Source organism: Callionymus lyra, chromosome 3 (genome assembly GCF_982586985.1).
Source record: "Callionymus lyra chromosome 3, fCalLyr1.hap1.1, whole genome shotgun sequence".
In the NCBI taxonomy this organism is placed as follows: domain Eukaryota; kingdom Metazoa; phylum Chordata; class Actinopteri; order Syngnathiformes; family Callionymidae; genus Callionymus; species Callionymus lyra.
Window position 1 is genome coordinate 23606252 of NC_141820.1, and position 16542 is coordinate 23622793.

The 16542-nt window shown below is 38.8% G+C and overlaps 1 protein-coding gene across 5 annotated transcripts; it reads right to left on the reverse strand.

Annotated features, from left to right (window-relative positions):
* Nucleotides 1–1191: 1191 nt before the first annotated feature.
* On the reverse strand, nucleotides 1192–14275 carry rxrba (retinoid x receptor, beta a). 5 transcript variants are annotated; one of them, XM_087787159.1, is made up of 13 exons: nucleotides 14185–14275; nucleotides 13439–13588; nucleotides 11725–11960; nucleotides 11248–11401; nucleotides 10983–11162; nucleotides 10568–10588; nucleotides 9715–9887; nucleotides 9411–9540; nucleotides 8970–9102; nucleotides 7873–7908; nucleotides 7120–7211; nucleotides 6935–7040; nucleotides 1192–6739 (listed from the first exon to the last, which is right to left on the reverse strand). In XM_087787159.1, the coding sequence occupies exons 2-13, from the start codon at nucleotides 13452–13454 to the stop codon at nucleotides 6592–6594; spliced, it is 1425 nt and encodes a 474-aa protein (XP_087643285.1). In that variant the 5' UTR covers nucleotides 13455–13588; nucleotides 14185–14275; the 3' UTR covers nucleotides 1192–6591. The 5 variants fall into 5 exon arrangements, with proteins under 5 accessions (XP_087643285.1, XP_087643286.1, XP_087643288.1 ...); XM_087787160.1 differs by having other exon boundaries at nucleotides 13439–13583; nucleotides 14181–14227; XM_087787162.1 differs by lacking the exon at nucleotides 10568–10588.
* Nucleotides 14276–16542: the final 2267 nt, after the last annotated feature.

The following is a 16542-nucleotide window of genomic DNA, read 5'->3' on the forward strand; positions in this document are numbered from 1 at the left end:
CGAGAAGGAATTTCAACCCTGGTATAAAAGACATCTTTCTGTGCTGCTCACTCAGGTGAAGGGGCGGGGCCTGCTGGAGGAAGAGGAGGAGTTAGAGCCAGAAGGAGACTGAGGAGAGAAGATGGGATGAGAGACAGTAAAACGCTTGAAGCGAATTTTGAAAAAAAATCTCGGAGGCACCGAGGTTGAGCAAAGAGTGAAAACACTAAACCAATCTTTAACCTCAATGAAAAAGCAATTGAAACGTTTGTTTCAAATGCTTTTTTCAATCTGACCATAACATCTTATTCGTCTGAACACAGAAGTGACTCCGTTGGCAGCAGCAGGAAAGACACTAGATCTAAAAAGGGGGGGGGGAAACCACCAAAACGGTTAATATTACACCAAAAAAAAAGTTTTACTGTCCGTCACACGTGTTTGCAGGTTTTCCCACACAGTTATATAAAGTCAAGAAGTGAAGATAATATGTAAATGAATGTATTAATAATGATCATTAAACAAGATGAAACTCATCTTAGATTTATTTGCGAGCTGGACCTCGTCACGTTTATTTCAACAATGACCGATAAGTGCCGCAGGTGCAGTTTTAGGACCAGTGCTCCCTCTAGCGGTGGACACGGGGATCGGCCATGTGCGGTGGTCATCCAGGGCCCTGGGGTCCTGCTGGACTGACTCTATACACGTCCTCTCTTCATGCAGTCGTTAAAATGTTGCTTTTACATTCATTCTGGTTTTTCAAGAAGTTGCTATACATTTGCAGGGAAGTTCTTATAAAGCATCAGCTGTTGAAATTAACGTCAGTAGCTCTGGGCCCTGGTGCCAAAATATGTCATTTTAATGTGTACATTTACATACATGTACTTATGATGAAAGTTGATTTTAGGTGGACCACAAACTTAGTCATTCATTTAGAAAAAAAATCTTATTTTGCATCAGCCTTCAATCAAAAGACATTTCCACTGGTACTGTTCAGAAAATTGAAACTTTTCTAGGCTGTTTTAAAAAGGAACCCTCAATCTAGACCTTTGTGCATCTGCGATGTTTTATTTAGACCTGGTTCCACAAATGACTTTGTTATCAACGTTTTATCTTTGGATCTCAATACTTGTTTTCAAGGATCATCACGGTCTCTAGAAAATGTATGCAAAATGTGGTGTTGTCGAAAATAACACAAATAAAAGGCAGTTGAGGTACAGTATTAAAACCTTTATTCGGACAAGGTACAACAAACACATTCAGAATTAATCACCAAAAATATAAAATAATTCCAATTTTGTTTTCTTTCCATCTCCAATCCACACAATCGTCAACACGGCGTCACGTGAACGACTGAGTGAGATACGAACATGACAACAGACAGATGGCGGAGAGGAGAAAAAAAAAAAAAAAGGGAAGTGAAATATCGTAATTGAATTTTACAAGTTTTAAATGTGTTGTAAAAAGAAAGAAAAAAAGGATCATAGATGGAGAAGAGGAAGTGACACACGTGAACAAGAAACAATGGTAATATAACTCAAACAAAGAAAGGTTTTCTTCTTGACACGTCCGGTCTTCAAGTACCTGTCTTTATGATTGATTTCCTCCCACTTAGCAGTATCAGCTTTTGTAGCACAGCTTTAAACACAGGAATCAACTGATTGTAGCGCCAACTCTCATTCTCCTCGACAAACGGTTGTCCCTGTTAAGGTCTTGGTCACTTTGTAGGAACTGATAACGCACGTTGCTACTTAAGATTATCCTTGCTAGTTTTCCAGCCTGACTGGTCAGTGGTCATAATGTTGTTGCTTCACAAAACTCCACAAAGACACCCGTGTGCAGATTAAGGACCGAGACAGCCGAAATCTGGACCACACTTTGATTCCGTGTCCAAATTAGGGTCGATACCGATGGTATCAAAGGGCATATCAAGTCCACGAGTCCACATCCTGGAACCAGTAGACGGATATGATGGTCACAGTTGGCAGTGTGAGTCAAGTGTGGTGGTTTGGTTGGTTATCAGACAAACTCTCAATCAAGTAAAACCCAACAGACAAAAAGCGACAACGATGGCGACAACACTACTTAGTTGAATAGCGTTCGAGCGCAACAGCAAAAACCTCTGTGGGCGTCGCCTCAGCGTCAACCTTTTCTCAAGTAAATACAGGCTCGTCCGACACCGGGGGGTCAGTTCAAAGGTCACAAGTCAAGCTATCGAGAGACGGTCAGTAACAGATATCGACTGCACTCTCGTCCATGAGTGATGAAAGGTCACCAATAAGGTTGATCATCTCTGCCACACAATATCATGACTGGAAGACGAAAATAGTGGAAGAATTCTTTACTCCAACCACTGATGAGATGTTCTGGTCATCAGGGTCATTTCTGGAACTCTTCAATGAGATGTTCCATTTCTTCGTTTCTGGGCAATGTTAGAAGACGGTTTGGTGTGACACCTCAAGGCATTGGGGGGCAATTCTGAAAAACGAGGGCAGTTCATGAGGCCCAGGATAGCTTAAAATGTGTACCTTGAAAAAGTGGACTGGAAATGTGAAAATCACACCTCAAAGATTTCAGTGTTCAGGTTGAAAAAACGTATATTGGCTCTAGGGAAAGAGAATTATGTGAAGTTGACGATTAAAGATGATTCGTGCCAAAATGAGTCTCCAATAACTCTAAATGGCATTCCTCTGAAATTCACCGTCTTTGGCCAAATATTTTACCGAGTTTGACACCACGAACAAGAGTCCATTGGACCTGGTGCTTTCCTGGACAGTTTCTTAGCGAACGGGGTCAAAGGTCGAGGGAGGAAAATACCATCACGCCACACGCACCCATTTCTGAACCTTAATAAAGCTTCAAGAACATTAAAAGAAATTTCCAGGTATTAAGGTATTTTCTTAAAGAGCCGACACAAAGCAAACATTGACCAGCCGAGCTCAAAATCTTCAGGCCAACAAGGAAATTAAGTAAAAGCTTCCGCAGTTTCTGTTAACAACGACCATTTTCTGGATCAGTTAAACTATTCAATTGCAAGGCAATGTTTTAACACTCGGTGCCCAAAATCTATATTCATCCGACTTTTAAAAGATGAAACCACGCGTACAAGAATGAATAATTGAAAATGTAACACTGCACCAACTCTCTTTCCATTGTCCTTTCCAAAACAACAATCGAAGATAACAGTGAAAAGTCAAAACAGTTCCAGCACCACAGAATTAATAGTCGAGCAAGAGACAGACATAATTATTTAAAGTTCATACCCACTCAGATAACTGCTGTATAATGTTGACATGCCTTGCTATATATAAAATCAGGTAAATTATAGAATATCAAGGCCCCTCATACATTTTTTTTTCCTGGATGTGCTTGTCATGCTCTTGACAGGACTGTGCATAATAAAGAACAACCTTGTTTTTGAATCAAACTACAACTAACATGTTGCATATTTTTAACCATATCCTCTAACCAATATTTGTTGACATTTGTGCACCACTCTACAGGAATTATTCGCTCTGCTTGAAGGTTCAAAAGAGGAAGCTCACAAAAATGTAGTCAAAAACACTCAAAACAAATCCCACTTCATTTGGATCGTAATAGAAAAAGGTAAGCCAAGATGTCCATCAAGAGAAATGATCGACCAATCCAATCACTGCGGTCACGATCACATGTTAAAGCGGCAATATATGAAGCAATTTTCCTTTTGTTTATTTATAATTTCTATAATGCTTTAATTTTGAAGAGTCAAGACTCATTTAGTAAAACCAAGCGCTCAACTTTTCATGGACGACCATCTGTGAGTGCCCATGTGACCAAACTGCTTTACAGCATATTGCTAAAGTACCAAAATACTTTAAGTTACTAGGAAGATAATATGAGTAAGTGTCACAACAAGAGCCTTTAACTCATTTTGTAAAAAAAAATAAAAAACACTTGGTATACGCACAACGGACGTACAACTTCAGGTGTGAAATTCTGACACTAGAGGGAGCCAGATACAATATTTTCAATCTTACATATCGCTGCTTTAAGATCAAGGTTTGATAGTTTTCATCCACATCCTCCAACATCCACATCCTTGTTTAGATACAAGTCATGAAATATGAAGCGATTTGACATCAAAACACGATTAAAGGGGAGAAACCGAATGAAAAGTCCCGTCACACAGGTTGTTCAGCTGCCGACCTCAACGGTCCTAATATCCTTTTTGAGAAGACGTTTCTAGACTAACTGCACAGCAGGAATCTCGACAGTGAGAAGCTAAATTTCAGACGCCACCGAGGTTTGCACCGAGTATCAATTTGATAAATGATTCAAATTCCTTTTTAAAGAAGAGGGGATTCATTTGGATCAGAAAGTCTTAGTGAAGAGGCAAACGTGACCATTTTGGCACATCATGTACTTTAATTACCAATATCTTGCTCGCTCATGAGTTTTGTATTTCTTTTTCACCAGGAATCATGACAAAGACGCAGCTCTTCTAATCTGACGTCATATTCCTAATTTAACTACTTTTCGATGACGTGAGTTTTAGCCCCGTCACGTGATAACATGTAAAACACAGGATAGTGGATGAAGCTCCCGACAACAAAATCAATTCTATTGGCTCTCGTAGGGGGACTCAACAGAAGGAAAACCTGGATCTATCGCTGAACTCAACGTGTGTGACTTGTCAGCATGCTTGAATCATGTGCTTTGCATCGCTGTAAAGTGTTGATCTGACAGTTATTTAGCACCTGGTAGAGAACTAATGTAGAATTTCCTCGTAGAAAGATACCGGAAGGTTCATTTATTATTTGTTAAATAAACCTTTGAGCCTGAAATGTTCGAGAACTAATCTACTTTACTGTGAGCACCTGTAGATGGTTCGAATACATGCAAGGGCGGCTCAGTTGCCCATGAACTTCAGTTACGTTGAGTGCTGTTCATTTCTCATCAGTGAGCTGCAACAGCAGTTGGCATGAGTTAGTGCAAAAGTAGCAGAGAAGGGGGGGGGGATCAGCACTCGGAACAGTACGCAATAATAAAGGTCTTTGACCTTTACCGTAGAATAGGAAAAAGTGGCAATAGTGGGCAAATAAACATCGACTAAAGACACGCGTGTAGGATTTTTATCATCGAGTCAATTAATGCATTGCAACACTGTGAGGGCTGCACAGTATACGCCCCATCAACACTTTTGGCATTAAGGACATTTAGCAACTATTTGAACAATGAGTGAATAATTTCATTCAACACAATAATTGCTCCTTACATGTGAATCCTGAACCCTGATGGTTAGCTGGCACTGGGTTGCAGCCTACTCCCATCAGTGTGTGATTGTGAGTGGGCGCCTGATTCAGCAGTAGCAATATATACAAGTAAGAATCATTTACTAAAAGAAGAACGAAGCAAGTTCAACCATTAAGCAAACATTTGAGGCAAAACAAAAGCTACATTTGTTAGAAATACAAACTTAAATATGCATTTGTATATACTGTGCAGCCCCAATTGTTATCTATTGGAAATTAACTCTTACTGTGATCAATCAACATCCACATTTTTCACAGTAATTCCCTTACTGTGTGTACCCCGAGTCACTTCAGTGATAGAACATCCAAGTGGCTCAGAAGGATGAGGGGATGGACTCCACACAGTTGGATTCTCACGAAGCATCAACTTATCTATTCAGTATGCAACGCTCATTTTTCTATCTTTAAACTAATCTTTAATAAGAATATCCTACACGCAGCACCTCTCTGTGCACGCCGGGGGTCCGAGGCGATGGTCTGTTTGGCATCAATGCGGTTACGACTGACAAAAGTGCATAAATGACCACCACTAAGAGGGAGAATTGAGGAAGGAAAATAAGAGGTTGTGAACTGAGCTGCTCGAAATGTCTACCAACTGCCAACGTTGAGAATTCAAAAACTAAACATAATATTCAAGTCATTCGTCTTACAAAGCCCACTGTGCGCATCAGGGCGGGAAGTTCGACAAAGTGCTCCCAGACCCTTTTCCTGGATTTCAATGCCTTGGAAAGAGCTCTCATTTCATGAGTACAGTACTTCAAGATAGAAATTCAAAAACTTATCAGCATGAATATTCAAATAAAAAGCATTAAGGATATAGATTGGTCGACCTCACCGAGTCCACCAACCTGTGAAAGACTCCTCCAGGGTTTGTTATTGAAATGCTATGCACCTGATTTCAAGCTAAAGTGAAAGTCGGACACGGAGCCGCAGCTAAAATGTCAGATGAAACATCTTGGATGCCAGTGATTCAAGAGCAGGACAAACTCTGAGATGATAAATAGGACTTAAATTAAGACATTTATCATTTGTGTATGAAAGAAAATTGTCTCATGAGCTTTATCCAGAACAGAGGAGTAATACAGGAAGTATAACGAGTGTGTGCGTTTAACATTTCAATTATTTGATTCAAGTTTGGATCAGCTTGTAACAGTGGGGTGTCGGCACACTTTGTGTGTGTGCCTGTGTGTGTTTGTGTGTGGATGTGAGTGCTGGTGGGTTTCAAACCAGCAGGCGCTGCAGCAAGCAGCCCAATGAGAAGCGGCAATGTCCTCAACAGGGTGTGGCAGGTGAAATAGTCCTGTGAGGTCAGAACTCATCCTCTCTAGGTGAGCTGGTGCGGCGCCTCCAGCATCTCCATCAAGAAAGTGTCGATGGGCGTGTCCCCGATCAGTTTAAAGAAGAACAGGTGCTCGAGGCACTTCAAGCCGATGGAGCGCAGCGCTGGGAGACGAAGGAGGAGTTTTGCAAACCTAGAGCAGCAAATATGAGAAGAATCCAGAGTCAAAATAGAGGTAAAATAAGCAAGATCGTTGGGAAAATTAAAATATAAGGACATAATGTTGTGACTTAATCAACAAGGCAGGTGGTCATAATGTTTTAAATATATTATTGATGATGATATGACCAGTCAAAACCTCCTCAGCATCACACGCGAGTCATAGTACCTGCCCTGCTGATCAGGGTATTTCTGCTTGCAGTAAGTCTCCAGAGAGGCGTAGACTCTCTCTCTCAGAAGCTCCACCTCACTGGAGTTGGACAAACCCTTGGCATCTGCAGGTAGAAGCAGGAAAAGATTTCTCATAAAAAAATGAGCTCAGTTTTTATCTTTGCATGCTCCTTTGTAGTGTACCCGGGTTGAAGAGAATGATGGCTCTGAGGCAGCCCAGCTCGGTCTTGTCCATCTGCATGTCTCTCATCTTGCTCACCAGCTCGGTCAGAACTCTGCAGGAGAACAGCAGGAGATAAACTGCAGCAGCCACAATTCATTCTTGAAAGCTAAGAAGAAAGGTTTGAAGCTGGTTCAACGTCACACAACACAATGGGGCAAACCTATAGGGTGACACATCTCGTATCACACTCAATATTTTTACAGATAAACTAAAACAATGAAGAACTACCATTCGTCTCAGAATCATAGCTGAGGGGCACATTTGAGTTCTGGCTTTTATATGAAGTGATAAGAAATATGGTGGGGTTAAAAGAGACTAAATGACTGCAACAGAGTTATCACGAAACAGACAGATTTAATCCCCATTCATTAGATGTATGTTTTACAAAGTGGAATAACGGAAAAACTTGAAGATACAAGTAATTTCAAAGATTATTAAAACACGGAATAAAAACTATAAGAGGCTGGACATTTTCTTCTTTGAGATGTCGGCTTACAGCATCATTAAGCATCTAGATTATTACTTTTATTGGTACAAGATAAAAACACCTAAAAGCAAATGATATCTACTTTTTGTTCCTTCAAAAATGTCAACTTTTTTTAGTGTCGACTGGCTAATGCCCGCCACGAGGAATCAGCGATCATTATAATTATTAACTAAAGATGAACTTGCAGCAGAGGATCTGAATTGTGTTTGTGTTGTTGTGTAATTACCTGTCAAAAAGTGCCCCAACCTCAGCATTGTGAGCCCTGTGTGTTCAATCACAGTGTGTTATTAAGGTATTATTACACAATAAATATAAGTGTTAATTATTTCCCCTTCCATACCCGTGTTTGTAAGAGTAGCTGCTGTCATTTATAACATCAGTACTATTGCAAATACTGTAACATAAGATGAAAGATTTTGCAGAGTTTGATGCAAGATTGTTAATAGGAGGGTTAGAGTTAGAGAAGCTTCACCTATGAAATGTATTTAAAGCGAAATAGCGATTGAAGGTGTTAGTTCTTCATAGTAATATTGTTCAGAATGTACTCGAATGCGTCTCTGATGAAAGCTTTTGTTTATGTATCCGACTAACAGTTTTATTTGAAAATGAAATAGGACAGTCACATGTAAGCAATGTCAGTCAAATAATTACCAGCTATACACATTCATCTAAGGCAGCGTAACTACAGTACAATTTTGGAAACGGTTCTCAGCAATCTCAGTAAAGTCTAAAAAAAAAAAATGAGGCTCAAAAAAAGTTACATTGTGAACGGTTTCATCAATGAGAAGGTTGACGTGTCTCAAATATCCCAAAAATAAGCATAAAATATAATAAATCTATTTTTATTTTTTATATTATATAGATTTGATTTAGAGATTCTTAGAATAAATCATAAAATAACTATGGACGTAACCTGTAGATAAGATGATTTTTATTTTTATATTTTTCACCAATTAAATAAAATAGTCAAAATAGCTGTTTAATCCTTTTTTTCTGATACCAGTCAAAGGACCACATGTGGCCACACTTTGCCCGGCTCAAATAGTAGTATTTTTCCACTTTTTCTACAAAGTAATAACACATTTAGAAGCTGTTAAGAATTGGTTTAGCTTTCACACCATGCACAGCACACCATAACCACAAGAAGGAAAGTTATTAGCAGCTCAGCAACTGTAGCAGATTATTCTATCTGTGATTAAATACAAAAGTGAAAAGTATACCTATATAGAACACAAAAGTACAAGCCCCTTAATAACTGTAAATTGTTTACCTAAATGTCTTGCTAAAAGCTTATGTAGGATGGGTTTGTGGCTGCTTTATTACCTGTCAAAGATTGCTCCGACTCCGGCGCTGTGTGCGCTATTCCTGTGGACGTGAAGACCAGTGGCCAGTAAAATCCCATCCTTGACAGAGATGGAGCGATGGGAGAAGGAAGCGATGAGGAGTTCATTCCATCCTGGTCCAGAGAAAATGGAGACCTTTTATTTGAATTGTGATTATTCTAAATAAAGCAGGAAAAGGTTTTGTGTCATAACTAGCAGTTTGTCCAAACTTGTGGGTCATTTATTCTTGCACAATATCACATCTCTGCCGCCCCCTTGTGGAGATGCAGGAAATTAACTTCCCCTACACTTAATGACAGACGTCAAGTAGATGAAGTTGTAGTTGATGTATATTTTTGGGTAACACATAAACTCAGAGACAGCATTAAAGATCTAATATTAATGTTGATATTCAGGCTGATTAATCATTATTTTTACTCACCTGCACGCAACAAGATGACCTGGTCGTCCAGCGGCAGCTCTGAGAAGTGAGGGATCCTCTTCGCCCACTCGACCAGAGTGAAGAGCTGCTTGTCAGCTGCCTGACAGATGTTGGTGACTGGATCGTTGGGCTGAGGATCGCGGAAGTTTATATTAGGCTTAATGTGCAGTAACTTGTTAATCTCTGTAGACAAGGTGACAAACTCACAGTAGATAAAAATCAATAGCTATGGCTCATCAGCCAAATTTTCCAGATTTTGCCATCTTAAAGAATAATACAAAATCATGAAAAGTAATTTTCTGACCTCTCCACTTTCGGAGCTTCCACCCGAACTTTCGTCTGCATGGAGCTCCGTCTTTTGTTCGACTGCCATCTCAGCATCCAATATCTTCTCCACTGGCATCTCCTCATTAACGGCGCTGGTTGACTCCACCTCAGCTTCACGCTCCTTGTTCCTCTGCCTCTCCTCCTGGACAGCTGCAGTGGAGCACATGGTGAACGAGAGGCCAGACAAGGACATATTCAACTTATGAAACTGTTAAAGGGGGGATATTGCAACAGAAAGAGCCATGTCAGTGAAAAAGCAGAGGGGGAGTCAGTGCATTAACACACATGGAAATAATAAAGAAATAATTGCATGTTTTAGGAAAGGAAGAACAAAACTATAATTCAAATAAAAATCTATGAGTGGCACTACACAAAGACCTTTAACAACAACAGTTATTGATATTAAAGCCGAAGTGAACAAAATAAAAATATCTACTCTAGCAGCCACCAGAATTTAAAAAATGCAATTAAATGTATTGCTTAAAAAAAAGTTGCGGGGGTCAATGGCAATAAATCCAGTCTTTCAACCTAACATGCATCTAATGACTGAAATAAAATCATTTAGACATCTTTAATTAATCCTCATTAATGTTGTCCCTGTGCAATGTAATGACGTTTCAGGCAACGACGAAGAAAGCCAATCATGGTGAAGTTACTTGAACACTTCTGTACTGAACTGCTACAATCGTTGCGTTTTCCGTTCAAACATAATTTGAGATACATCAGTGACGTCGCTATCAAGCAAGTGACAAACTTGCTAATATGCGTCTAACATCTGTCCACTCATACAAAAAGACACATGCACTCCCCTCCTTCCCTCTTTTCCTTACATCTGTCGTTCATCTTGGCCACTACAGAAGGAGGGGGGAGGGGGAGAACGAGAGGAAACAAAAAAGAGGAAGAGAGCGTGAAATGCGATATGCTCCATGATACGTACGGTGATAAATTGAACACTTTTAAGGAACAACATTTAATCCTGAGTTTAAAAAATATAGGCAGTAAAAAAAAAAAAAAAAAAGTATTAAACACTATAAAAAAATACATTTTTAATCAGAGTTGTGTGTCGTTTAAGGCGAGTCCTGTGTCTCTCATTGTCTCCTCTCGTCTCCCTCTCTGTCAGCCTAGTACTTTGCGAATAAATATAACTCTTTAAAAGTACAAAAATATAGACGTGGTATAAATGCATACAAAATGTTGATGTCTATACTGAAGCCAAGTGAAGCACTGGTTTATCATTTTGCTCACCTTCTCTCTTCATGCCCATTGCCAAACATTTCTGGTAGCGGCAGTATTGACAGCGGTTCCTCTGTCTCTTGTCCACCAGGCATTCTTTATTGTCTCTACAGGTGTAGGTCAAGTCTTTACGAACGGTCCTCTTAAAGAAGCCTTTGCAGCCCTCACAGCTGTAGACTCCATAGTGCTTACCTGACAAAGAAATGTAAGTGAATGTTAGTGACGTGAAAGAAAAGTGTTCCCAAAGTTTAGCCATAAATAAAAAGGTTCAGTTCACCAGAAGATCGATCCCCACAGATGGCGCAGAGGCGTTTTTGGGAGAGCATTGGTCCTGGACTATGGGGTGACATTTGTTTTAATCCATGCGGTGGTTTCACATCATCTGAGCTGCTCACAGCATGAAGTCCAGACATAGAGACTGTAGAGTTGATCTGGATGTTGAAAACAACCAGATAATCATTTTGTTGATATTCATCAAGGTGACTCTTAAAGGGAAACTAATGTGTTGAGTCAAGTGCCTCTAAAATTTCAGGTGGGGGAGAACTTTATAAAGCAATAACTTCAGAACATGGTCCTGATGAGAGACTTAATGCTTCATGGAGAGGAAGACTTCAACATTTGAAACATGTGAGTGAGTCAGGAAAGTTAGGTTTTCACATTAGTTGCCTTTTAAGGTCAGCACCAAACCAAATACAATACACATTGATATAAAAGGCTGCACGTGTAAGAAAATGAACAAATGAATGACACTCACCTGCGGGCTGCTAATGGGTCCGTAGCCCACCGATGGTGTTCCAGGCAGACAGGGTGAACCCAGTGAAGAGCTGATGACGGAGAAGGGCGAGCCGATGCTACTGATGGGGCTGTTGACCCCAGATGTGGTTACTGGAGGCAGCGAGGTCATGGAAGTGGCTGCCGAGGGAGCCAGGGGTGGTGAGCGCTGTCCTGAAGGTGGGGAGGACACAGAGGAGCTGTCCGGGCTGCGACAATCTACGAAGAATGGGAATTTAGAAGCAAGATGAAACAACAGTAAACGCATGAAAGGAAACATTTTTGGCATTTTACATAGATCTCATCATTAAAAGGGTTTGTGTTTAGAGTAATCCACTGATTGTTCTTTACATTTATTACATTTCTGTGGATGTGAGAATATAACTTTTGTATGTCTTATGCTTATAGAAGGGATAATGACAAGCTTCGTTGATTTTACAGTTTGCATTTTAAATGTTTACATTCTTCAGCTTTTTAGTTGCTTTGTCTTATTATGCAATTGTATATACTACTCCATTTCTATTCTGTGGTCCGTAAAGTAAGAGATTCAAGTATTTTCAAATCTTTTTTACCATGATTAAATTATTCATTTATTAATATTCCAGGGTTCATCTTCTACAACACTTTGAACAGGTCGCAAGTTAATAGCAGGGGATGCAAAGACATACAACAATTCACACACACACTGAAACCTCTGCAATAATTGAACTCTCAATTGACCTCTGTATACTGTATGACTGGGAGAGGAAACCGGAGTGCCCAGAGTAAACCCACGCAGTAAAAACCACAGTAGAAAAGCTAGTCTACTGCAGTTACCCTGCGTTAAAACAAAACATTGAAAGAAGCACATTTTTCCATTTCTTTTTTGTTTACGATTACTCCCGTTTAAAATGCATTTAAACACAAAATTAACCTGAACAAGAAATTGTGGGTAACACAATCTGGCAAAACATCCCTCAACAAAATAACCAGGATCATGAAGGCAGACAAAAAAAAAGCAAAAGTGACCAAACTGTTCATTCAAACATGTGATTTCGTGTTTTTTTTAATGAATCCTTGAACAATTAATGTCATTGGTCAGCTCAAAAACAATGTACAGCATACTTTGGTGTCCATGTTGTTTACTTGTATACGTATGTTTTTTCAGGGGCTTGAATGAAATGATGACACAGACATGTGTTATTATATTTTTTATACATCTTTTGTATTTTTTTTTTTTTTTCATGAATCCATTTTGAGAAAACCAGATTCTTTTCATCATCAAATGTTTTGAAAACAGATTTAATAGCTATAGCTCAAGACAGACTAACAAGTAAAGATATTTTGTCCGTAGGGGATCGATTTTCGACGCCATCACATAAACTGATCATTTAAACCCAAATTAATTTCCTGGTGTCTTAAAATAATACAAAAGACAGGTGCTCCATGTCACAATTTAAAAAAAAAGCACATAGTTGATGTTAACATGTGAATTGTTAGGCAGTGGTCTTGTGGGATGTCTGGGCGTGTGTTGAGAGGTCAGTTGGTCGACCTCCTTGGGGATCATCCTTGGCACATCCAGTGCAGGGTCAAGGGTCAATGTAGGAAACATTCAGACTCGTGTCCTTAGATCTTGAGCGTCCTATAGTATTTTCAAACCAGGACAATCGCTCATGCCTCCACACTACCAGTAGAATAATAGAACGACATCCACTCACCTCTACTGTCCCCCATGGTAGTGGTTGAGGTCGCCGGCTCGTCTGGCAGCTACAGGGTGACGTGCTCGTCTAGCTGAGGGCCACTGTCAGAACTCGAGACCGCGGACTGAGGCCCGGGCCGGACTCGTTTGGTCGAAACCAAAAACTGTCCTGGAATCCCGGTGAATACAAACATATTTAGAAGCCTTCTTACACAGAACAGATAAGAAATGACAACAACAAAAATAACACCACCACGTGTAACGTGTTTAAATGTAAAATGTGATATATTAGCTTCGATAAACGTGTGACATTTTAATGACAATATCAAAGCATTTTTTTTATTTACGGCTTCTTTTTTATTCTCAAATGATTTCGTACAAAAGTCCGTTTTAACACGTTTTTAATTCGTGCATGTTAGCTTTAGCCGTCTAGTAGCTTCCAACCGTCGGTCCACACCTAAACCCCCAATATTGCGTTGACATTAACACCCAAACAACTGTATCTACAGACACTATAGTGTCGCATGTACACATGACATCCATGCGTAGTTTCTGTTGACACTTTATTTTTTTTTTTTTTTAAGGTAGTTAGCTGTTAGCACTTCAAGCTAGCTTCAAGCTAATAGCTCAGTCTAGACACCGCGAGGGCGAAGCTACAAAAACAAAATAAAACACAGGTATCGTCACAATATTCTCGCCAAATTCTCAATTGTCAGGAAACGTCTATAAAAATGTGCAACGTGCGAATAAAACAGGAGTACTAACGGTTTGAGCGACACAGCCTCCTCCCATGAAAATATGTGGCGTTTAGGCCGTGAACGTCTCTTCTCTCCCCCCCTCGCTAAGCTGCATCCCTCCCTCCCTCCCCTGCGAAACACGTCGCTGCCGGTGCGAGGATCTTCTACACTTTTTTTTTTTTTTTTACACCTTTTCACTTTGCGCGCGTCCACGACAGGTGTATGTGTTGTGTTGACTGTCACGTCACTGCGCGACGCAGACGCGTCCAGAGGTCAAGAGTTCAAGACGAGTTCATCCCGCTCGTGAGCCGCCGGCAGGGGTTACTGTCGGTCACTCGTCGGGCTGCTGTGCGGGGTGTGACGTCATGGTGACGTTATGATAAGATAATAATAATAATAATAATAATAATCTCTATTTAAGATCAGTCGGTAAAATAGATGGGTTTTTTTTTAGCTGAATCTAGAAATAGATTAGTTACAATTTGAGAATTACAAAGCCATAAGTAATACACGATATGTTATATTTAAATTTACTTAAGTGTGTATATATCAGAATCAGACACGTTTGTTGCCAGTGGTGAAAAAACATGGAATTATTTTGTGTTAGCAACGAATAAGATTTTTTTTAAAAAAGGATAAAAAAAACAAAATTAGAAAATAGAGCATTTCGAATGGTCTTTGTTCAAAGTTAAAGTTACCTGATCAGACTTGGCGTTAAAAATACTTGATGATAACTTAGTTACGCTGAAAATAATCATTTTCACCAATTTGATTTGGTTCAAATCCGTAATGTAAGTAAGTAAGTAAGTAATTTTTATTTGTATAGCGCTTTTCCAGACCAGGCTCACAAAGCGCTTAAACAATCAAAACAATATTCAATAAAGTATATACTTTAAAGGTCAAGATAAAAATGATAACTGACAACAGGAGTTCCAGAAAATCAAGGAAAAGCCTGAACAAATAAAAACGTCTTTAGATGTTTCTTGAAGGAGTCAGTAGATCATCAAGCACAGAGAGAGAGGAAGATCGTTCCAAAGCTTAGGAGCAACAGCCTGGAAGGATTTCTCTCCTCTGGTCCTGAACCGTGTGAGAGGAACCATCAGTAGATTCTGATCCACAGACCTCAGAGCCCGAGCTGGGGTGTAAGGCTGGATCAGATCACTGATGTAATGACTTATATTATGGCTCACTGGAGCAAGGGAAAATAAATGTTTAGCATTTCTTCAAGTCAAATCTCGCACACATTTTTTTAAATAACAAGTAAAAAAAACCAATGATGAGTGCATGTGCACATAAGAATACCATTAGTATCTTGTGTAGTTGAATAGTGTGTTGCAGAGGAAGAAAAAAACCCCACCAAAACATAAAGCATTTTACAATTTATTGAAATCCATGATTCTTTATACAATTTCATGCAGTTGTTCAGTTGGTATTACTTTTATTTCATTATTACTTACCTTAGCTGATGGAGTACACATACATTCTGTTTAAACATGCTGCTAAAAAACACTGTTGTTTCTTTGAGATAAACAGAATGTGAAATTAAAAGATGAGTTTAACTTCTCAGCCACTCAAGAGATAAAAAGGGATTTTAGTAAAAAAGTAGTTAACTACACTTATTAAGGATCGAGTAGTAGAGGCTAAAAAAGCACAGTAGCTACAATTGGATCTTTGATTAAAAAAAAAAAAAAATCGAAACATTATTTAATTATAAATCATCACTAAAAACATACACTTTAAGGAGAAAAATGTTTATACAATTATATGTGGTTTTTGTAAAAGAGGCTATTTATGTTTTGATTAACTAACTACACTTAACTAAAAATTATCTCCAATTAAATTAATAAATGTTAATGTTAAGATATTTTGTTGGTCTTTGTTCTTCCAGCAATGGACAAATGCGAATAATCTGGGGACAACAATTGCTTAAAAAAAAATCTCAATGGCCTTGGTCTCTTGAGTTCTTTTTTGGTGTATTTTATCAACTTAAATGCACATTCATATTTTTGTTTTCACAGAGCGATATGTAATTGATTATAATATATTGTACAGCAAAGTCCACATTAATCCAAGTCTAGATTGATTTCTACAGTTAGTGTGAAGAGAAACTAGTATTTATGCATATTTAGTTTTTTTTAGGTTTATTTTGCCTTCAATTACGCAAGAAATATAATTGAAAAATAAGAATTGAAGATTTTTTATCAACTTAAAATACATTTAGGTTTTTAGTCTAAGTATCCGTAGAAATGTTTAGTAAAAAAGTTAATAAAAAGTTATATCTCTGTAATAAAGTTAAAAACAAAAGCATTACACATCCGACTATATTCAAAAAAGAAAGAGTCTTTTTCAAATTATGTGTTAAAATTTAAAATAAGGTTAAGATCCT

Bases quoted from the DNA above. Each gene is read 5' to 3' on its own strand.
- rxrba (XM_087787159.1), bottom strand. The intron at 7,041-7,119 runs GTACACTACAAA...TTCTACCTGCAG, and splicing joins CATCATTCTCTTCAACCCGG to ATGCCAAGGGTTTGTCCAAC. The intron at 6,740-6,934 runs GTACTATGACTC...TTGCTGCTCTAG, and splicing joins TACCCTGATCAGCAGGGCAG to GTTTGCAAAACTCCTCCTTC.